The sequence below is a fragment of the Pelodiscus sinensis genome, chromosome 20 (genome assembly GCF_052426305.1).
Source record: "Pelodiscus sinensis isolate ZL-2025 chromosome 20, ASM5242630v1, whole genome shotgun sequence".
Classification (NCBI taxonomy): domain Eukaryota; kingdom Metazoa; phylum Chordata; order Testudines; family Trionychidae; genus Pelodiscus; species Pelodiscus sinensis.
The window spans coordinates 503,210-526,628 of NC_143071.1; the positions used below are offsets into that span (position 1 = coordinate 503,210).

General features: G+C 48.4%; 1 protein-coding gene and 1 long non-coding RNA gene across 4 annotated transcripts in view; one reads left to right on the forward strand and one right to left on the reverse strand.

The window, feature by feature from the left end:
* CCDC57 (coiled-coil domain containing 57) overlaps positions 1-23,419 on the forward strand; it is a 173,555-nt gene that overhangs the window by 91,008 nt on the left and 59,128 nt on the right. For both annotated transcript variants that reach the window (XM_089771854.1, XM_089771855.1), the window contains exons 16-17: positions 8,656-8,790; positions 10,700-10,925. In XM_089771854.1, the coding sequence (XP_089627980.1) occupies positions 8,656-8,790; positions 10,700-10,925 (361 nt within the window). The remainder of the gene's footprint in view (positions 1-8,655; positions 8,791-10,699; positions 10,926-23,419) is intronic.
* LOC112543743 (uncharacterized) overlaps positions 1-23,419 on the reverse strand; it is a 73,763-nt gene that overhangs the window by 49,344 nt on the left and 1,000 nt on the right. For both annotated transcript variants that reach the window (XR_012896946.2, XR_012896950.2), the window contains exon 2: positions 17,180-17,323. This is a non-coding gene — a long non-coding RNA (uncharacterized LOC112543743). The remainder of the gene's footprint in view (positions 1-17,179; positions 17,324-23,419) is intronic.

A 23,419-nucleotide genomic window follows, 5' to 3' on the forward strand; every position in this document is an offset into this window, starting at 1 on the left:
TCAGATTTCCTGACCACTTCTTCTATGGCCCACCAGAATAAAGTCCCCCAGAGTTCAGAAAATGTAAAGTAGCTGACTAGGGAGCTAATTCACAAATTGTTCCTAGGCTTCCTTGACTGAGAGGTGAGTCCTTAGGTATATACCACTTGGGTTGTGTCTGCTTTGGCAGAGGAGGGTAACTAATAACTGTCTCTGTTTTGTTCAGTGAAGAATGGGTCCTCACGTTGCTCCCTGGATGGTTCCTTGAAAGCACCCATGTACATTTTTGCAAATATTGCTAAGGTGATGCTAAGTGCCCACATGTTGCAGTGAGTGTGCATAAACAATGTATTTAAAGCAGGGGTGGCTGTGGCGGGCCACTCCCGCAGGACCTCTTAAGTCCAAGGCCCTCCGGCCTGAGTCCGAAACACAGTTTAAATCTGGCCCTATAAGGCGAGGCCAAGGCCCACCGGCCTTAGTCCCAAAACACAGTTCAGGGTTGTAGCGGGGACGCACCCCAGGTAGGGGGACCTGGGCCCACCCTACTCCACTGAGTCCCGGCCCAGGGCCCTGTGAGTGACCGGATAGTGTGTCACTCCCTCGGCGGGGCAATCTGGCCAAAACGCGCCGAGGTTCTCGGGGCAAGAGAGGAGGTTCCCGCTCCTGCCCTGGGCCACTTCCTACATGGTTCACTGGGGTTTCTCCCCATGTACTCGTCCAGCTTGCTGCACCCTCTGGGCTGGCGTCTCCTCAGCAGGCAGTCTCTGGGATGCACCAGCTCGTCTCTGCATCCCCACCGGCCTCTTCTGGAGTCTCTGGTGACAGCTGTGCGGGAGCTCCCTTCACCAGGTCCTTCTCCTCCGGCTGCCACCCCTGACTGAGTCCTTCCCCAGGCTTTTATAGTAGAGCTACCGCCCGAGCATGCTTGGTAGGGCTGCGGGGGAGGGGCCGGGCCCTGCAGGCTCAGTGTGCGGCTGCCTCGCCCTGTCACACAGGCCAATGCATTACAAACAAAGAATGAAAATAGTGGTGGATACAGTGCAAAGAGCCAAGGTAAAGAAGTTGTTGAGCCAAAAAACAACAACAAAAAAAGCTGCTCCTTTAACAGCCACATGTGGCCCGAGCAGGCTTCCATCGGCTGTAGCAGCACCCTGACCAGACAAGGAAAAAAGGTCAGAGCAGGGGAACGCAGAACAGTTGCGGGTATGGGAGGCACAATTTTTCCTTTGAAGAGCCACCTGCGGCTTGCGAGCTGCGGGTTGGCTACTCCTGATGTAAAGGAATGTGCCAGGCAGTAAGTGCTGGTGTGGCTTTTCCCCCCTTTTTCTAAACACCCTCCCAAAACTACTCTAGAATATAAAAGTTAAGATACTCGCAGCAGTGTTAACTCCGCTGCATTGTACAGCCAGCTGTGAAGTCAGTGGGGTTCATTAGGTTTCAGGCATCTGCCTGCACAGTGCATCCCGGATGAATAGTGCCTTGTTAATACCACTGAGCATTGTACAAACAGCTGTACAAAAATTACCTAAATTGCCAATTAGATTTGGGCCATTTTTACGTTTTGGAAATACGATTTTTCAGAAACATTCCAGAAAATGTATATTTGCCACAAATCCAAAGTGCAACATTTTTCATATTTAAAACAAAAACGGATTTGTTTCTTTAAGAAATAAGAATGATAAAAACATTATGTTTTGGGTTCAAAGGAAATTTTGCAATTATTTTCCAAAACTGGAATACTTTCAAAAATGCAAATGTCTTGATTTAAAAAAAAAAAAAAACCTTATTTTTTCTAGCAACATATCATGTATTATTATGTGTCAGTTTAAGATGAATTTTAATATTAGGAGCCCTGCAATGTACTTTAAATAACTACTTTTCAGAGAAGAGCCATTTTCAGTGACAAAAAAATGGAATTTGGCCTACTTATTGACGAGCCACGTGAAATAAATAAATATAGCAATGATTGTTTTTTTACAGTATTGTCTAGCTGGTTTGTTGGCTCAAAGAGAAACTTATAACTGATAATTTTTTTATCCAGGGGTAATGAACCATCAGTCTTGTGATTTCTCTCATCCTCAAAATATTGTCAAGGTACAAGCAATATATGAGGGATGTGTTATGCCTCATCTCCTTTGTATTCCTGGCATCTTTACTCATAAGAACAGCCATACTGGGTCAGACCAATGGTCCATCTAGCCCAGTATTCAGTCTGCCGACAGTGGCCATTACCAGATGCCCCAGAGTGAGGGAACACAACAGGTAATCCTCATGTGATCCCTCCCATGTCACTCATTTCCAGACAAACAGAGGCTAGGGACACCATTCTTACCCATCCTGGCTAATAACCATTGATAGACCTAACCTCTACGAATCTATCTAGTTGTTTTTTGAACCCTGTTAAAGTCCTAGCCTTTACCACATCTTCTGGCAGCAAGGAGTTCCACAGGTTGACTGTGCACTTAGTGAACAAAAACTTCCTTTTGTTTGTTTTAAACCTGCTGCCTATTAATTTCATTTGGTGATCCCTAATTATTATATCGTGGGAATAAGTAAATAACTTTTCCTTATTCACTTTTTCCACACCAGTCATGATTTTATAGACCTCTATTATATCCCCCCTTAGTCTCTTCTTTTCTAAGCTGAAAAGTCCAAGTCTTTTAAATCTCTCTTCATATGCGACCCGTTCCAACCCCTTCATCATTTTTGTTGCTCTTATTCGTTAAACTGATGTATGTTTGATTTAAAGTTACAAGCTTTTTTGCACCTTCTACCTCTTCTATTATCCTCTATTTGTCACTGATTCAATTGCTACTGGTACACTATGTCCAATTCTGATGCCCACAATTCAAGGAAGATGTCAAAAAATTGGAGAGGATTCAGAGAAGAGCCATGAGAACAACTTAAGAAATAGAAATTAGAAAGCTTCTTCATAGGTGTGTTAGAAAACCAGACTTCACTCTGTGTTTGTGAGCAACAAGTAGTCAGAGACAGTTTATTCAAGCAATATTGCAAGGGAAGAAGCTGCTGCTAGGCAGATCGTCGAATACAAACAATTATGAAGCAGTTTATATACTGTCCATTAGATATAATAACATTAAACAATTAGTCTGCTTCTCATTACAGACACCAGTGGCTAACAGTTATTTTAGTTCCACTCAGATGCTCCTTTGCTCAAGATCCCTGCCAGAGTCAGCGTTCTATCCCCAACCCTGAGCTTTCCCTTCCCTTCCTCCCCTCTCCGTATGGAGGCGGGAGGCGAGAGGCGAAGGCAGCGTCTTATTACAGCTCTCGCGTTGTCAGGCCACAAATATAGCCTGACTCTTGCTCTCTTGCTACCAAGACCAAGATGGCTGCACATAAATTCCCTTATTCCCTTTTCCCTGCCTCCACATAGGGAAAGATTCATAGGGTATGTCTACACTACAAAGTTAATTCGAACTAACAGCCGTTAGTTCAAATTAACTTTCATAGGCGCTACACATGCAAACCGCTAGTTCAAACTTAATTCAAACTAGGTAAACCTCATTCTATGAGGACTAACGCCTAGTTCGAATTAAGTAGTTCGAATTAAGGGCTGTGTAGCCACTTAATTCAAACTAGTTGGAAGCTAGCCCTTCCCAGCTTGCCCTGGTGGCCACTCTGGGCATAAACAGGGAAACTCTTCTGCCCCCCCCCCCAGCCCTGGAGCCCTTAAAGGGCCACGGTCTGGCTACGGTACTTGTGCCAGTTGCAAGCCTGCCAGCACCCAGCCAGCAGACCCTGCACCTGACACGGGATGAGCCAGCCACCCGCTGCCACCCAGCCCTCTTCCCAGGACCAGGCTGGCGGCTCCCAGGAGCCTGCCCGGGGCCGCAAGAGGTGGGCGCCCGCCTGGTCTAGTGCAGAGATCGTGGACCTCATCGAGGTTTGGGGGGAAGCCTCCAACGTCCACGATCTCCACACTAGCCACAGGAATGCGGCTGTCTACAGCCACATGGCTGACAGCCTGGCCACCAGAGGACATATGCGGACCGGGGAGTAGGTCTGCTGCAAGGTCAAAGACCTGCGGCAGTCCTACTCCAGGGCCTCCCAGCCAGGGGCTGACCTGGAGGCCTGCCGCCACTTTGAGGCCCTGGACCGCATCCTGGGGGCTTACTCCATCCATGCCCCCCGGGTGGTGATCGACCCCGGGGCAGAGGGACCCGTCCTGGACACGGAGGAGGAGGATGCCGAGAGCCAGGAGCCTGCAGGAAGCCTGCCCAGGACCCAGGACCCCCAAGGAATCCCACAGAGCACATCGGCTGTGTCGTCTGAGGCCGGGGAGGGCTCCACATGTGAGTGCCATCATGCTTCCCTCATGTGGATGGGGGACGTGGGGGGAAGAGGGAGCCCAGGGACTGTGCACCTGGGCCTTGCCCAGCATGGAGCAGCAGCTGGGTGTCCTGCAGAGGCCCTGGACTGTTCCCCACACACCGACCTCACCTTGCAGAGGGGGGCTGGGTTTCACCCACCTGGGACTGCAGGGCGCACCACCCCTCCTGCAACAGGCACCTGCACCCGGGCCAGCAGGTGCACCAGGAACCTGGAGGACTACCAGCGGTGGCACCTGCGGCTACTGGAGCACCAGATCCACATCCAGGAGCACTAGGTCCGGGAGGACCTGCGGCTGCGGCAGCAGAGCTTGGAAGTGCTGGAGGAGCAGAGTTTTGCCCTCAGAGGTCACCTCCAGACCCTGGTGGACAGGTTCCTGCTCCAGCCCTTGCAGCCACCCCAGCTCTCGCTCCTCCTCCCACCCCTGCTTCCCCTTCCGCTTCCTACGCCCCCCCGTCCCTCCTGCCCCATCCTCCACACCCACTCCTCCCCGATGCCCCCGCACCTGCAGTGCTGCGAGATGGGAGAGCCCGCAGGACCCCCAACCCTGAGCTTTCCCTTTCCTTCCTCCCCTTTCAGCTCCCTCCTCCCAGGTTTCCCCCTCCCCTCTCCCACCCCAGTCATGTCAAATAAAAAAAGATTTTTGTTGGCAAAACAGGTATCTTTATTTGACATTAGGAAGGTGGGTTAGGGAGGGGAAAGAGGAAGGGGGGAGGGTGGAAGAAGGCCCCAGTGGGGCATGCAGGGAGAGTTCAGTCCTCCTTCTCCACCTGGAAGCTCTCCCTCAGGGCTTCCCGGATCCGACGGCCCCCCGCTGGGCCTCCCGGACGGCAGTAGTGCGGGGCTGCACGTACTGGCCAGCCATGCGGTCAACCTCAGCCATCCAGGCTGGCAGGAAAGCCTCCCCCTTCCGCTTGCACAAATTGTGCAGCACACAACATGCTGCCACCACGGGAGGGATATTGTGCTCGGCGAGGTCAAGGCGGGTGAGGAGGCACCTAAATCTGGCTTTCAGGTGTCCGAAGGCCCCCTCAACCACGATGCCGGCCCTGGTGAGCCTGGCATTGAAGGCCTGGCGGGAGGGGTTGAGATGTCCTGTGTATGGCTTCATCAGAAAGGACTGTAGGGGGTAGGCCGCAACCCCCACCAGGCACACAAGCATGTTCACGTCCCCGACCCTGATGTGGCGGTCGGGGAAGAAGGTCCCGGCATGCAGCCTGTGGCACACAAAGGAGTTCCGGCACACCCGTGCGTCGTGTGTCTTGCCGGACCAGCCCACATTAATGTCCGTGAACTGGCCCCAGTGGTCACACATGGCCTGGAGGAGGACGGAGAAGTACCCCTTGTGGTTGATGTACTGGGAGGCCTGGTGTTCCGGGGCAAGGATGGGGGTGTGTGTCCCGTCGACTACCCCACCGCAGTTGGGGAAGCTGAGGGCACCGAACCCCTGGATGATGGCGTCCAGGTCGGCGAGGTGGACCACCCTGCGGAGCAGCACCCGGTTGATGGCCTTGACCACCTGTAGAGGGACACAGCAAACTGCAAATCACTGGGGTGCCCAGGTGGCTGAGAGTGTTCATTCCCTGGCACTGCCCCGCACCCCACTCCCAGAAGCAACCCCCGCGGGCAGCATGTAGTACGGCTGGGACAGACCGAACCCTCACGTGCGGGGCACTTTTGCCACCTCCCCCCGCTCGCCGTTTTCCCTGGGGCGGCCCACCTCCTCCTTGCAGCCCCCCTTCCCCGCCGGCCCAGTGGCCGGTGGGTGCTGTACCTGCATGAGCAGTGCTCCGACGGTAGATCTCCCCATGCCGAACTGGTTCCCGATGGATCGGTAGCTGTCCTGCGTGGAGAGCTTCCACAGGGAGATGGCCATATGCTTCTGGAGGGGGATGGCGGGCCTCATGTGAGTGTCCCATCGCTGCAGAGCAGGGGCGAGCCACTCGCAGAGCTCCAGGAAGGTGTCCTTCTTCAACTTAAAGTTCTGGGTCCACTGTCTGTCTCCCCAGCGCTCCAGGATGATGCGGTCCCACTAGTCACTGCTGGTGTCCAGACGCCAGATGCAGCGGGGCACGCTGGCATCCGGGCGCTGCTGCCACTCCTCCACGACCCCCGGGGAGGCCAGGGGGAGAGGCAGAGGGCTGACATGCACCAGGTGGTGCAAGGCAGCCTCCACCCATTGCTGGCAGGCTTGCAGCAGCAAGTCCAAAAACTGGAGTAGCATGCCCAGGGTGATCTCTGGCTCCATGTTGCCAACTGCAACAGCATCCCCAATGGGAAGCACCAACACAGGCATGTGAAGAGAAAAACGCTTTGCTGTCCCTCTGCGAGGTAGGCAAACAAGTGGAAAAGCTGAGAACCGGCTATCCAGGGGGGTCCCTTTAAGCACGAGCCTCAGATAGCCTCAGACAGCAGCCACACAAAGCAACTACTGACCTGATGCCCTGCCAGAACCAGTTTCAGCTGCCTTTAAATGCGACCCAGCGTCCAATCAGTGTGGACGCACTAGTTCGAATTAGCAAAACGCTAATTCGAATTAGTTTTTAAATCTAGATGCGCTAATTCGAATTAGCTTAGTTCGAATTAACTAATTCGAATTAAGTTAGTTCGAATTAGTGCTGTAGTGTAGACATACCCATAGAGTTGAATCTCTTTTAGTCAACAAAGAGATTAAGAGGTGACTTGATCAAGAGCCCCGGCATGATCATTTTAGAGCTGGGTTTGTTTGTTTTTTTTTTAATTTCAGGAAGTCTGCTATAAGGGCTCTCTAAACCGTTTTGGTTCTGGATTGAGTTGAACTAATAGTCTCCTTTATGTTACTGAGATGAACTAAATACACCAGACATACTTCTGTATGTGGCATCCTAGGGACCACTTCTTGAACAGAGATTCCTATCATCTCCATTAGCAAAATATTTTAGGTTGGTGATTATTTGCACTGTCAAATACTTTTATGTCATTTCGCCATAGCCTGAATGTAAGAAGTTAAAAATGACTCTTGTTACAAGCCTGGGCAACAGGCAGGATGTTAGTACCCTTCCTATCTAATTGCTATCCTATGATCCTTATCTGCTTCTTTTAACTATCCAATCCTTAGGTGCTTATAGGTTACCAGTTCTGCCTACTTGTTTTTCCCTTTGATATTTTCATACCCTCTGTTATTTGTTTCCCGCCCCCTTCTTTTCTCCCCCCCCCCCCTTCTTCCCTATTTATTTTGGGTCTGCACATCCCAAACTCAAAACTCCGGTCATCTGAAGAAGTGGGCTGTGCCCATGAAAGCTCATGATACCATCTACATGTTTTGTTAGTCTATAAGGTGCTACCAGACCATTTGTTGTTTTTTAAGTTTAGGTAGGATGATGTTAGCAGTAGCAATAGAGAATAGAAGTTATGGCGAGAGTTTAGTAGGAATTTCTAGCAGGAGAGTTTTGGTTCTTGGCAAGGGGTGAGCATCTCCAGCAAACTCCCTTGAAACCCTCCTAGTTCATTGCACTCAGCATTCCCTGGGGGTCTTTCTATCAGTTGCCAGACTTGGATTCATTCAAAACCGTACCTCCTTCATGGGATCTGATTAAGTTTTTCCACCAAGGATGACATGCTTTGGTAGTTCCCTGAGACGACCCTGCACTGAGTCCCTAGAAAAGTCCTGGTCAGCTCTTTGTGCTAATTAGGGAGTTAACACCTCTGTAGGAGTGCTCAGCTCTCCTCCTTGGGCCTGGGCTATAATTTAACCAGCTGCTTCCTCAGCTGGCTCCTTTTTCCTCAATTAATCTCCAGGCTGAGAGGACCCAACAGGCAACCCTCTCTTGCTGGCGTCTGCCCTGTTACGAGGGAATTGCCAGCTTTTATGCTAGTCCCCGCCTGAGATCCAGCCCATTTCCAATTGACTGGGTGAGAGAGGGACCTGGCTGCACCTTCTCTGCAAGACTTCTGGCTCCAGATCCCTAAAGACACAGTGAAGGGCTTTCCTCCCAGCATCATTCATTCCTGGGCCCTTTTCTCTCTGTTTGTATCCCTCGTAGGTCCTTACACTGGGCATTTCAAACCTTTCAATGTCCATGCCATGTAGCAGGGTGACCTGATCACTATGTGCTACTGCGTGTGCAGTGCAAACGAGTCCATCGTAGCAATACTGATCTCGTGGATACATAACGTAGTTCAGGCTCCTCCTTAATACAGTCTCTATTGTATGTGTCTAGTGCTTGCAGTAACACACAAGAAGCTGACCTGCAAGTACAGTCAGGAAATATATTGCAGGTTATCTGTGGATGCTGGTGTTAAATGAAATGTACAATAATTTGGGCTGGCTTCTTTTCATAACAGGAGCTCCAGTATGCACAGCAACAACATGTCTCAAGATTGACTTCTAGGACTGCCTTTCCTAGCTCAATAGAGAGCGTAAATGGTGAAAATGCTCCAAGTAGCTGTGGCAAGGGAGCAGAATTACCCCAGCTTCAGGTACAGTACGTGAGGTTTTGGCTAGTGTGATCTACTTTAAATGTGTGCTTTAGTTCTATGTAAAAAATATTGGTTAGTTCATCATTGACAACGATGATGATATTGTTGCAGTCCTCATTGTTGACAATGATGACGGTATTGTTTCGTTACAATCTTCAGGAGACAATTCTGCTTGCTTCTTGTTTATAGTGTCACCTGAAAGTGGAAATAAGGCATTTTTATGACACTGTTGTAGCTGCTGTTGCAAGATATTTACATGCCAGATATGCTCAAGACTCCTAAGTCCCTTCATGCTTTAGCCACCATTCCAGAGGACATGCTTCCATGCTGATGATGGGTTCTGCTTGATAAGGATCCAAAGCAGTGCGACTGAGATGTGTTCATCACATGAGTCAGATGCCACCAACAGAGGGTTGATTTTCTTTTTTGGTTGTTTGGTTCTGTAGTTTCCACATCGGTGCGTTGCTCTTCTCAGACTTCTGAAAACATACACCACATTTTGTCCCTCTCAGATTTTGGGTGGCACTTCAGATCCTTAATCTTGAGTGCTGCAGCTGTTTTTAGAAATCTCACATTGGTACCTTTGCTTTTTGTCAGAACTGCTGTGAAAGTGTTCAAAAAAAAGAACGTGTGATGTGTCATCATCCAAGACTGCTATCACATGAAATATATGGCAGAATGTTGGTAAAACAGAACGAGACATACAGTTCTCTCCCAAGGAGTTCAATCACAAATTTATTTAATGCATTATTTTTTAACAAGCATTATTAGCATGGAAGCATGTCATCTGGAATGGTGGCTGAAGCTTCAAGGGACCCATGAATGTTTAACATATGATATCTGATACATAAATACATTACAATGCTAGACAACAGTGCCATGTGAACGCCTGTTCTCACTTTCAGGTGATATTGTAAATAAGAAGCAGGCAGCATTATCTCCTGTAAATGTAAACACACTTGTTTGTCTTGGTGATTGGCAGAGCAAGAGGTAAGAATGCATGGATTTAGAAGTGCTAAAATGTTACATTGTTTCGAAGTGCAAAAACACTTCTACATTTGTAATTTTTAACTACAGCACTTATATGAGATGAACTGAAAGATACTATTTCTTTTTATCATTTTATAGTGCAAATATTTGTAATAAAAATATGAAGTGGGTCCTGTGCACTTGGTATTCTGTGTTGTAATAGAAAACAATATATTTGAAAGAGTAGAAAAACATCCAAAATATTTAATACATTTAAGTTGGTATTCTGTTGTTTGAGTGTGATTATTCAAGATTAATTTTTCTAAATTAATCACGTGAGTACAATTAATCAAGATTAATTTTCGAGCTAATTGTGTGAGATTAATGGACAGCCCTTTAAACAAGTTGTATCCCAACCAAACTGTCCATGTTCCATCCTCACTCTCTTTTCCCTTATGCCTCCATCTGAATTAAAAATAACAACACAGCTTGTCTCACAGCTTTGGAAACCATATAGCTATCTCAGGGCACATCTACACAGCAGGGCTAAAGCCAAAATAAGCTATGCAACTTGAGCTACGTCTATTGCATAGCTTAAGTCAAAATAGCTTATTTCAGCTTTTGGCACTGTCTACACAGCAGGAAGTCTGAGAGAGAGCTCTCTTCCTCTGACTTCTCTTACTCCTCATACAGTGAGGTTACAGAAGTCAGAGTTAGAAGTCCTCCAGCTCGACATTGTTTTGACATGTTGAAATAAGTGCTTGCTGTGTAGACGCAGACTATGTTATTTTGGAATAATACTGCTGTGTAGACATACCCTCACTGAGATACTTCCAGTTCTGACCCTCTCTCTGCTGCCCTCTTCTGATTAACCCAGGTTCTGTGTGTAATCCATCTGAAGAGTAGATATCTTCTTAAGACGATGTTTTGATTCTCATAGGTTCAGCTGCACTCTTCAGTTAGAAATGGCAGTCAAGGGCAACAGAAGGGATGTACCTCCTCAGAAACAAACCGATCACAGCAACTCAGTAGGGAGAACACTGGCCAGTCCCAGCAGAGCCGGTTGTCATCATCTGGAGTACACAGCTCCCTCCAGGATATTTGGCAGATTCTAGATATGGGATCAAGCCCTTCCATTCTCAGCCCTCAAAGCAACACAGATGAAGGTAAGCATGACTAGGAAAGAATTCACAGAACATCAGTCTTCTGGAGGAGTCACAGTACAGTGGTAGAGTCTTTTTTTACCCAGATTTTATTATATGTTGGTCCTAAAGTTTATCACTTAATTATCTATAAACTCCTGTCATAAATGTTTCAGGAATTATTCAGATACTTGAATATTGCTGCTGCTAGGAACAGACAGTTGATGACCACTAACACTTCTCCCCAATATTCTCATGCTTGTTAAGAATACTGTTTCCCTCTTAATAAAATCCTTAACTGGTGGAATGCGGATGCCATCCTGCCTATACAGCAGGCGCTTTAATAAGAGAAGATATAAAAGTGTGTCCTTGATAACTGAAGAATTCCTATCCTGTTGTGCTGCTGTTGGAGCATGCCATCTCCACCAGTCCTCACGAAGCTATTACTTTGTGGCAGCTATAAATTCCCTCAACATTCTGTATTATTTACGTGTGTCATGGTAATAGAGACCCTCACTGAGATCAGGGCCCTGCTGTGCAAGTCACCATATAAATGTACAGTAAGGAACAGTCCTGGCCTGAAAAATCTCACAATTTAACTAAAAAAGACAAAACAGACAAATGGTGGGAGGAGAAATAGAGGCTCAGAAAGCTAATGCGAAATGACCAAGGTTATGCAACAGATTGATATCAGAGCTGGGAACAGCAGCTGTGTCTCCTGACTTCAGCCCAGCCACTGGACTACACTGCCTCTCCATAACCCTCCTATGCTAACAACTTATTGGCACAGATTTAAAGAAATCGCTAATTTTGGGGGACTGTGAATTAAAATTGCATAGTGTTTTAAGGCCAGAAATGTCCATTAGATCATCTGGTCTGAACTTCTATATGTCATAGGCCATTACACTTCATCCTCATACCCCATGTAAAAGTCAGAGACTTCGGTTAGATCAAAACCTTTCAGTCTTCAGGAGACTTAACTGTGTGTCACATGCTGAAAGCAGGAGGAAGCAAGAGGAAGGTGAAAAACCCTCAAGGTCCCAGCCATTCTGACGTAGGGGTAAATTCCTTCCTGACCTCAACTCTGGTGATCAGTATGACCCTGAGCATATGTGTGAGGTGATATCGTTTATTGGATCAACTTCTGCTAGTGAGAGAGACCAGCTTTCAAGCTTACACAGAGCTCTATATCATAAACAGCTAGGCATCTAGAAAGAAGATCCTCTGTAACTCTTTAGGCCACTGGTCCACTCTTTTGGTGGTGTCCCATCTCAGAGAGGTCCCTATCCTGGAGCTAGATGCTACCTAGAGGGACAGAGCTAGGGGGACCCTAAATTCCTCATTCCTGGCCCCAACGCAGACTAGGGATGTTAAATTATGATTATATGACTAATCGTGAAATTGATATTTGTATCGACTGCATGATTAGGTGATAAGGTCTGCTCTGCAGAGCTTCAGTGGGGGAAGCTCCAGGAGAAGGCTCAAGCCGAGACTGAGCAGTCCTGGTTCATGCTGGCTCTTGGAGCCATCTGTGCTGTGGCTTTGCATTTTAAATGTAGTAAGATCCATCCTGGCTCGCGCTGAGTCCAGCAGCCCCTATTCGTGGTAGGGATGTTAAGGACTAATTGACTAGCCAATAAGCAAATGCTTATTGGATAGTTGACTGGATAGTCCACTAGTCACTCCTCCCTCCCCCCCCCCACTGCCTTTATCTGATAGAGGCAGCAAGGAGCGGGGGACCTGGGCTCCGCGCTGCACTGCCCCTTTGAAACTCTATGGTGGCATTTCAAAGGGGCAGCACCGTGGGGAGCTGGGATCAGCTGCGTGGCACTGCTCCTTTGAGCCCGGGATCAGATGTGCAGCACTACCCCTTTGAAACTCCTCTGCGTGGAGCCTGGGGTCAGTTAGGGAGTTCCTGGGCTCCGTGCAGCGCTGCCCCTTTGAAATACAGCCACAGCATTTCAAAGGGTAGCGCCGCCCTATTGACTAATCAAATACTCGATGCAAAAATGCATTGATTACTTGATTAGTCAATTATACAATCCTTAACATCCTTAATTCACAGTGGTCAGCCCTGTCCACCACGAACAGAGGCTGCTACCAGAGCAGCCCCTGTGTACAGCCAAGCCAGGACGCCATGAACAGGGGCTACTTGGTGGCAACAGCCTGTCTGTGGGGGAGGGGCCCAGCTTCCTGTTAGAACCCCCACGGACATGGGCTGCTACTGAAGTAGCCTCTGCCCTGGTGAGCTTCGGCCCTTTGATAGAGACAATGGGGGAGTGGGGAGACAGCATTGCGGCTCTCCCCCCAGCACAGGTTCTATGAGAGGCAGCAAGGGAGTGAGAGTAGTTGATACTCCAGTTGACTACCTGATAAGCTTATGCACAGGAGTGGCCCGAGGCCAGCTGCAGCAGCTGGTTCCCTAGGCGGGGCAGCGCAATCGACGCCCCTGCCTGCATGGCTGTCAATGGTCGTGACGTCATCATCGGGCGCCTGGGCCCTGCCTAGCTCGCCTAGGCTCACGGGCCGCCGGTGCTTATGCGCCCGCCCAGTCCTCACTCCCGCATCCCACCTGTTTATAAAGGAAGTATTGGCTTATTGTACAAGTAGCAGACTTTTAGTTACATGAGTGACTCTGTAAGATAAGGAGTGGTAAGCAATGTGTTAATTTAGCAGTTGATGTTACTCTCATATTGAAAGTTTTTTGCTAAAATGGCCCCCACTTCAAAAATAGTGCAGAGCACTGGCTTGGAGTCTTTATGGAGAATGTAGCTCTCTTTTTAAAAGTTACATTTTACTCAAGCTTTGCAAGGGGTCAGAATAGGGGATGGATGGTCGTAATGGTCCTTTTGGATTTTGAAATCTTATTCCAAGTACTCCCTTTTCATCCCTTTCCTTCATAGACCATGGGGAGAACAGATTTGTCTGCATCACCCTCACCAGGCTCATAATATTTTCATTTCTGTAGCCAAATCTATATTATTTTATGTGTTCATCTAGATTGGTGATAGCATGAGATCTTGCCATTACCAACTATGTTTCGAGATCTGCCAGTGAGCCCGTATTTAATCCATCTAATGAATATTGTGACATTCCCCAGGGTACAGTATGGACTGCTGAATATATGCATCCCCTCAATTCTCCAGTGTGGGGTGCCTTTTACCCTGCCTTGCTGTGAGAATAACCATTCCTGGTCTGCTCACAAACAGCCTCCTATGAGTAAATCACTCCCAGCCATACTGAGTGCTATGGCCAACCCTCCATGAGTTATACTACAGAACAATCCTGGGAAACCCCCATGGTGCTCCACTGTTAAGTGTCGGGCTTGTCCCGGCACTGCAGCTCAGAGATTTTTCATAGCGGTGGTCAGCTGGACCGTGTATGCGCGGCTGGCGCCTCGCAGCGTTCACACTCTTTTGCACACTCGCGTGGTCCGGCTCCCGCCAGTTCCTGTCAGCCACCCCCAGCCGTGGATGGAGTGAACTACCTCTCTTCAGAGACTGTGATACTCTGTAAATTAGTTTTTATAATTCTTAGTTGCTCAGACTTTTTTTCTGTACTTTAGTTTAAGAAATAAAAAAAAGAGGTAAGATTTTTTTTCTTCTGAATATAGTTAGTTAGATTGCGTTACGCAACCTCCTCGTTCTTTCCGACCTCTTGGCCTTCAGGCCGTGCACTAAAAAAAAAAAAAAGAGAGAGAGGGAGAGAAAGAAGAAAGAAAATCAAGATGCCTGGCTCACCAGGCTTTAAGATGTGTGACACATGTCACGAAGCCATGCCCGCCTCAGATGGACACGCATCATGTATCCCCTGTCTCGGCGAGGCCTACATAGCACAGAAGTGTTCTCACTGTACAAAGTTAACGGTGAGAGCACGTTGGGACAGAGAGATGTACCTCAAAATGATTCTCTTCAACAAGGCTCTCCAGTTATTGGACTCAAAGTCCACAGCTTCCTCAGAACCGGCTGTCTCTCAGAAACGTAGAGCCTCTTCACCAGGCTCCGTTCCGCCCCAAAACACTTGGGCATCACCAACTTGCTCCTTGCTGTCCCTTTCCCGGAGCATGGTGAGCATTGGGGACAAGCCAGGCATGTCTAGAACTGCCTTTTCCCATTCAAGGGCGGTTTGGACCTCTAAGACCAAGAAGATGCTGCTTATGGTGCTGACATCATGGCCCTGAGTGGAACCAAGAACGGCTTTGGCACCAGTGGCTTCGTCCACCAAAGCCGTACCTGCACCTCCGTTGGCACCATTGGCTACAGCACCGACAACTTTGTCGGCACCAGCAGCTTTGGCACCATGGGAAGCACCATTGGCACTGGAGAGACCTGAGGTATTCCCCACTTCCAGGAAAGCCTCATCTAAATTAGATAAGCATCGGAGTCCCACTCCATGTTCCATCTCACCGACTTTCTCTCCAGCACCAGCACCATCTCCACTGGCACTGAGATCACCAGCATGGTACACCTGACCACTTGAACAGCACGGCTCCCCTCATTCTCCGCACCGTAGATCACTGTCTCCTGCTAGTGCGGAACCGATGAGGCATACTTATTACCATACTAGATGAATTTCCATCTCTCCACCGTCGTCATCCAGAGCCTCCTACATGCCCGCTCATTCCCCGGTATCTCCACATACTGCATAGTGGGAAGATTACAGGCACTCATCCCCGGGCAGCTCTCACTATCACAATGACCATCATTACCAACATGCACCGACTCGTTACTCCTACTATTATTGCCATCGCTCCCTGTGACGTAGTGGGGGTATCTTGCTGGTTGCTATGCTGGGGCTGTGGGTTACCCCCACTGGCTGCTGTCTGTAGCACGGCCCAGCAGGGCAGGGGATGAGTCATTATGCGAAGAGAGTCTCTCAACCTGTCTGACCAGCTACCCCCCAGGGAGAGAAACAAAGGAAGGTGGAATCCCGCCCTGGCTGGGGGGCAGGGCTGGAAGAGAGTTAGTTTCTGTCTGGGATCATGGAGGAGACAGCCTAGGGAAAGGGGCTGGAATTTAGGGGCCCAGTCTCCCCCCTCTCAAGGAGGGCTGAGGCATCCTAGGCCCTGTTCCTGTAACCAGATGACATCTGTGCTGTGCTATATCCTGGAGAAGTAATAAACTCCCTCTATTCCACTGGCTGGTAGAGTTTGTTCTTGCCATTATGGGGGTGCAGGAGATGGGAAAACCCCAATGCGCTGTCACACTCCCCTCCTAAGGGATGGTCTCCCTCTGCTCATTGGTTGAGCCTTAATCAGGGGAAGGGGTTATGGGGCAGTCCAGGGCTTTATATAGCAGAGAGTCAGTAACCAAGGAGTTTTCGAACAGGGGCTGATAATAGGGAGCTGTAAGAGGGAGTTTGGAAGGGGGGTGGCGATACACTTGCCATTCTTTAAAAAATCTTTTCACTAAACCATTACCAAAATTTCCTGACCTCTGGTGGGCCTTCAGGGATTGATTGCATCAGAGGCAAGGCTTTGAGTTGGGCCTAGCCTCAGCCTTCTAAAAAAAGGGAGCCAGGGCGACCGCTGAGAGCAACGAACAGGGCAGCGGCCAACGCAGGAGTTTGCCTTGGAACTCTCCCTGGGAGACCCCAGTAGTGTTTCGTACTCTTTTCCTTGAAGAATTTTTTTTTCTTTTCTCTCTCCTGCCTTTCAAGGAGGCATTTAATAACATCTGAGGAATCTCTCAGAAGGAAGGTAGGTATGGATAGTGATAGGTCTGCTCTTGTTACCTGCACATCATGTGCCATATTTGTCTTCCTTCTAGAAGAAAGAAGGGATTTCATCTGCACTAAGTGCAAGCTGGTTGCCGTTTTGGAAGAAAAAATTAAAGGACTTGAGGCCCAAGTATTGACCCTACGTTCAGGAAGCTGAACACTTCTTCAGTAGAAGGCAGTATTTAATCCTGCAGGCACAGCAGGCTGAAGAGCCACTGAGGGCAGTACAGGACAGAGAAGAGAACTGGCAGCATGTAACCTCTAGAAGAAGAAGGCCCACTCAGGTATCCCCTATTCCTGTAAAGGTAAGGAACCACTTTCAGGCTTTCTCCACAGACACTGTGGTGGAGAATGCTTTGGCAGGGACCTCTCAGGGAAGAAATCAGAAGGGAACACCATCTACCGGAAGGCATGGGATGTGTAGTCCTAGGGATGGGGGTTCCACGACCACCACCCCCAAAAGAAGACGACGGGTGGTGATGGTCGGGGACTCCTCCTAAGAGGGACTGAGTCATCCATCTACCATCCAGACCTGCAATCTTGAGAAGTGTGCTGCTTACCGGGAGCTTGCATTCAGAATGTGACCAAGAGTCTTCCAAAACTGATCAAATCTTCGGATCACTACTCCCTTCCTGCTTCTCCATGTGGGAACTAACGATACGGCCAAGAATGACCTTGAGCGGGTCACTGCAGATTATGTAGCACTGCGAAGAAGGATCAAGAAATTTGATGTTGTGAGTAGACATGAAAGGAGAGATCTTTTGGGGCATGTCCCCCTATGTTTTAGATCTTTTCCTCCTCTTTGAAAAACATCTCCAGTTGAGTTTCATAAGACAGAAAGTCTGTGGGATGGGAACCTCCAGCTGTTTCTTTGCCAAGAATTAAATTTCTTTTTCACACATTTTCCTGCCAAAGAATAGCTGCTCAACCCAATGGTAGTCCATTTGATTTGATGTTGTTGACACCTAACTGAGGTATCAGTTTGCCTTTTGTCTTTGAGAAAAGGTGTTGTGCCTGCTTGTCTGAACTTGGAATATATCTCAGTAAAATATTAGAACTTTACGTACAGTGTTGCCACGCATATTTTACTAGCACAGTATGGCTGTGTCTAGACTGCATCCCTTTTCCGTAAAAGGGATGCAAATTAGACACATCGCAATTGCAAATGAAGCAGGGATTCAAATCCCCCCCGCTTCATTTGCATAAACATGGCTGCTGCTTTTTTCCGGCTCGGAACTTTGCCAGAAAAAAGCGCCAGTTTAGACGGGGATCTTTCAGAAAATGAACCCTTTTCCGAAAGATCCCTTATTCCTATCCCGGCCGACCACCCAGCTCGCTGCGCCCGCCCCGCGCCCTATCTGGCTCCCACTGCCCATTCCCCACGCCACCCCTCCACCCCGGATCCCCTGCTCTCCCTCTGGCTCTGCACTGCCCTTGCACCCTGCTCCCCCTGATCCCTGCCCCCCCAGCTCTGTGCTGCCTGTTCCCTGCACTGCCCCTAGACCCCAATCCCTCTGCCCCTCCCGTTCCCCACGTCCCATTCCCCGTGCCTCCACCGCACACTTCTCCCTCCCTCCATCCCTGCGTCTCTCTGGCTCTGTGCCTTCCGTTCCCTGCGCCACCCGTGTCCCCTCCCCCCCCCCCACTGTTCCCTGCACCGTTTCCCCTGTGGGTCGGGAGTGAGGGGTGCTTGTCCACAGGGAGGGGCTGGACAGGCCAGGGAAAAGGCTGCTGTGACCCAGCAGCGAGTGAAAGGGGGAGTTCACTTGAAGCGCCTTTGCCTTTATGGAAAAAAATGAATGAAAATGCTATTTGCTATTTATAGGGCTAAAATGCTGGGACAAAAATGAAAAAAAAATTGCAAAATGCAAACGTGTAAAAGAAAACAAAAAAGGGGGGGAGCAAAAATGTTTTGATTGGGGCAGCAAAAAACCTAGCTCTGTCCCTGGGGGAGGGGAAGGGACTGGGCTGGGATGTGGGGAGAGGAGGGGAGGGGGAAAATATGGGGAAGGGTCTTGTGCTGAGGGGAGGCAGTCAGGAGAAGAAGAAAGGGGAAGGCACCAAGGGACGGGGTGCAGGAAAGACAAATCCTAGGGGGTCAAGTGCAGACAATGAGGAAAAGGGCAGGAGGGGAGGTGTCAGTGGGAGGGGGAATGGGGTGATGCTGGGAGAGGAGAGGGTAAGGGCACTGGGGGCTAGAGGGGGGAGGGGAAGGTGCTGGGAGAAGACTTGAAAGAAGGGGTGGGCATGAGGAAGGCGGGGATGGAGCAATGCATGTGTTAGGGCACAGGGTCATGAGGGGGATGGGGATAGAGGGTGCTGAGGGGGTGGGTATCAGGGGAAAAATGGGGCAGGGCAGTGAGGGAAGGGGGAGACACCAGGAGAGGGCAGGTGCCAGGAGATTCTGGGGTGAAGCAGAAGGGCAGGCACCTGCAGGGGATGAACCAGCATCAGAGGAGAGAGGCAGGGCAGGTGTGTAGAGGGAGGTGTTAGGAAAGGGAATGAGGAGGGGTAGCTCACATGATCAGAGTGGGGCTACTGGAGGAGTGGGCACAGAGGGGAGAGAAGGGCTGGCGGAGGGGGCCAGATCTCAGGAGGGCTGAGGGCAGTGAGAAGGGCAGGAGTCAGGACAGCAGAGGAGAGTGAGGAGTTGGGGGGGGGGGGCAGCAGGCACCAGGGGAGCTAATGGAGCAAGGGGAGGAGACAGGGCAGCAGAGGGAAAAGGTAGACATTTATAAGATATTTATTAATAACTTGGGTGATATTTATTCAGAACATATTAGTAATTACTGTTCTTATTCTTATTCGGAATTTATGCTATTAAAAACACTTTTTGGGGGGGAGGGGAGGAGTCCCTTTTTTGTCTGGCAAGTAGGGTTTTCCATAATTTGTCAAGCCCTGGCCATGGCTATATACCTGACTTAGGGTTTTTCTTGTTACTGATTACATGTAAAACATGTTTTCTTACTATCTTTGGGTATGTCTACACTACAACGTTAATTCGAACTAACTTAGTTCGAATTAGTTAATTCGAACTAAGCTAATTCGAACTAACGGATCCAGACTAAAAAACTAGTTCGAATTAGCGTTTTAAGTGGACCCTGAACCAGGCTTAAGGATGGCCGGAAGCAGTGCCGGCAGGGCATCAGAGAAGAACTTAGAGCATGGAGCTGCTTCTCAGGCTAGCTGAGGGCTGTGCTTAAAGGGTCCCGACCCCCATCCCGGACAGACAGTTCTCAGGGGTGCCCCGCTTGCAAAGCAGTCCTGGCTTGGATTGCCCGGACTACCCACACTGGGCACATCACACCACTTGGCCATCAGCCCGGCTGCACTTGCCGCAGGCTGCCATCTGGGGAGAAGGGGCAATTGGGGGGCTGCAGGAGAGCTTCCACCCCCAGAAGCCCACAGAGCCAACCCAGTCCTCCCCATCGGGGGCTCGTGCCCCATTCCTCCCTCACCTCCTTCCACTTACCCTTCCCTAGCCCCTCTTCTTGATGTACAAAATAAAGATAACGTGTCTTCCAAAATGGAATCTGTCTTTATTGAACAAAACTGGGGGAGACTGGGAAAAGGAGGTGGGAGAGGGGAAGAGAGAGGCTGGAAGAGGGGAGGGCAACTAAAATGATCAGAGGTTTGGAAGAGGTCCCATATGAAGAGAGGCTAAAGAGACTGGGACTTTTCAGTTTAGAAAAGAGGAGACTGAGGGGGGATAGGATAGAGGTCTATAAAAGCATGAGTGGGGTGAAGAGGGTGCATCAAGAAAAGTTCTTCATTAGTTCCCATAATAGAAGGACTAGAGGACACCAAAGGAAAGGAATGGGTAGCAGGCTTCAAACTAGTAACAGAAAGTTGTTCTTCACAAAGCAAAGAGTCAACCTGTGGAACTCCTTGCTGCAGGAGGCTGTGAAGGCTAGAACTAGAACAGAGTTTAAAGAGAAGTGAGATAAAGTGATGGAGGTTGGGTCCGTGGAGTAGTATTAGCCAGGGGGTAGGAGTGGTGTCCCTGCCCAAAGTTTGTGGAAGGCTGGAGAGGGATGGCACGAGACAAATGGCTTGGTCACTGTCTTCGGTCCATCCCCTCCAGGGTCCCTAGGGTTGGCCGCTGTCGGCAGACAGGCTACTGGGCTAGATGGAACTTTGGTCTGACCCAGTACGGCCATTGTAAGCTCAGGGCTCAGGGTCGGGGGTCTCAGTGGACCACCTTGATTTTCATGCACACCTGCTCCTGGGTGGCCAGGCTGGCAGCTCTCCTGCCCTAGACGGCCACTTTCCTGTGCCTAGTGCGGAGGTCGTGGACAAGGTCCTCGATGTCTGCACTAGACCAGGCGGGTGCCCGCCTCTTGCGGTCCCGGGTAAGCTCCCGGGAGCCGCCAGCCTGGTCCTGGGAAGAGGGGGAGGGCTGGGGGCATCGGGTGGGCGGCTCGATCCGTGCCAGGTGCAGGGTCTTCTGGCTGGGTGCTGGCAGGCTTGCACCTGGCACGGGCACCGTAGCCAGCCCGTGCCCCTTTAAGGGGTCCGGGGCTGGGAGGGGGGCAGATGAGTTTCCCTGGTGTTGGCCAGAGTGGCCACCAAGGAAAGCTGGGGAGGGCTAGCCTCCCACTAGTTTGAATTAAGGGTCTACACACCCCTTAATCCTCGTAAAATGAGGTTTTCCTAGTTCGAACTAAGCGCTCCGTTAGTTCGAATTAAATTCGAACTAACGGAGTGCTAGTGTAGCGCCTATGAAAGTTAGTTTGAACTAACGTCCGTTAGTTCGAACTAACGTTGTAGTGTAGACATACCCTTTAAGTCCTTTGGCTACTTATATTTTCTTTGATTCCTTTGACTTCTCTTTTGATGTCATCTACATTTTTTACCTTATAACTTTACTTCCCCATCTTTTGTATGTATACATTTTTAACCAGGTTGGCATCTAGCCCAGACTTACCTTTTCATCTGTCTGTGGGATCATGAGCATCCAATAGGATATTTGTGAACAAGTCCCAGTTTTCATTAATGCTTTCCTTTTCAAATTTATTTTCCCTGGATTATACCAGTGATTGCATTATTTTTTTAGGATACTGACCCTTTTAAAGCGCTAAATATACATATTATTGATTGATGCTATATTCTGTTTGCAGAAGGTAAATATAACCAGATTGTGATTTTTTGGTATGGCGGCAACACTAATATTTAGTCTCAGAGGGGTAGCCATGCTAGTCTGTATCTGCAAAAACAACGAGGAGTCGTGTTAGTCCCAAGGTAACACAGCATTCCTTGTTTTTATTAATGTTTATATCAGTGATTAATTCTTTTTTGAATTAATGAAGTCCAATTATTGAACGTACCCCATGCTGGGTGCAGGACTTCCTGTATTAAGATGTTATTGTCTTTTATTTTGAGAAACGTAAAGGAGGTTTTTTAACTGGCTGCATGAGATATCTAGCAGATGCCCTTTGTTAAAGTTATCCGTTATGACCGGTTTTGTTCTTACACATTATAGACAGAAGTGCAAAGAGCAATTTGTTCTGTTCCTTAGTGAGATTATGTGTTCTGTAACATATGTCCCTAGTATCTCATTTTACTAGGTAGAATTCTCATCCATAAATTTGTACTAGATATTTAGATCGGTAGACTTAATTTAACATTTGTATTGGAGTTAAATTTGTCCCTTTACACATTGATGTTCATTGTACAATACAACACAATTTGGGACATGAACAGTTTCTTTTTGAGGGACTTTTGGGAATAGGCTTCATTAGCTGAAAATGGCTTTGAAAATGAAGAGTGCATCATAAATGGTACTTATTAATATGACCTCCAATGGCAGGCATAATGCAGGATAAGATTAATGTACATTGACAGAACTATGGCAGAGGTGGCTCCTTGGACTGGAATGGAAACAGTGCTGGTGGTTATAGTTCATGCACCCTTTTGTGCGTCCAGGAATGGAATAGCAGGGGTACTGTAGGTCAGATCTATATTGGCAGGATAAACAAAAACTCTGTTTGGTCATGTATATGTCATGGTAATTTTGCTGATAATATCATGTCGTTTCATGCTGCTGAGTCTGGTGCAACACAACTGGCAACCTTACAAGGACACCAATTTCCTAACCTCTGGCAACTTCCAACCAGAATTGCAACACTTGTTGCAAGATTTTCAGGTGTCCAAAGCTTATTGAAATAGAAACAATAGAGACACCACTATTTCTGATAGAAACTCAGAGATGGAACAGAATGAAATCATTAGGTAAAGATATCCAATGGTGATTACAGCCTGAATCTGATAATTTGAGCATCTGGATTGATTCAGAGAATAGTTAATTTAGGAGCTTCTTATTCATCCCACTCAGACTCTGAAATGAATAAGGAGTGCAGGACATTGTGTTGTCTTTTAAATTGTTTCCTGCCTCCTTCTGGAAAAGAAGAAAAATTCCTTCCTTCTGAAACTGCTAACAAAGGGCTGTCACGTGCATGAAGAGTCTTGAACAATTTGGGGTCCAGTTTATGATAGCATTTACCGGGAGAAACTGAAACTGAAACATGAAATTTTTACATTTGAGCTGTTTCAGGATATCAAAGGAGAGGCAAATTATTTTTGTTTAAAAAAAAAAAGCTTTCCCATCCAAATTAACAAGAGACTGCAAATGCATTTCTATACCTACTTGAACCAATATACAGAAATTTGTTAAATTTCTCTCAAATACCTCAAGCTACAATAAAAACTTAAAAAACAACTAGACTAGTAGCACCTTAGGGTATGTCTAGACTACATGCCTCTGTCGGCAGAGGCATGTAAAATAGGCTATGCAACATAGT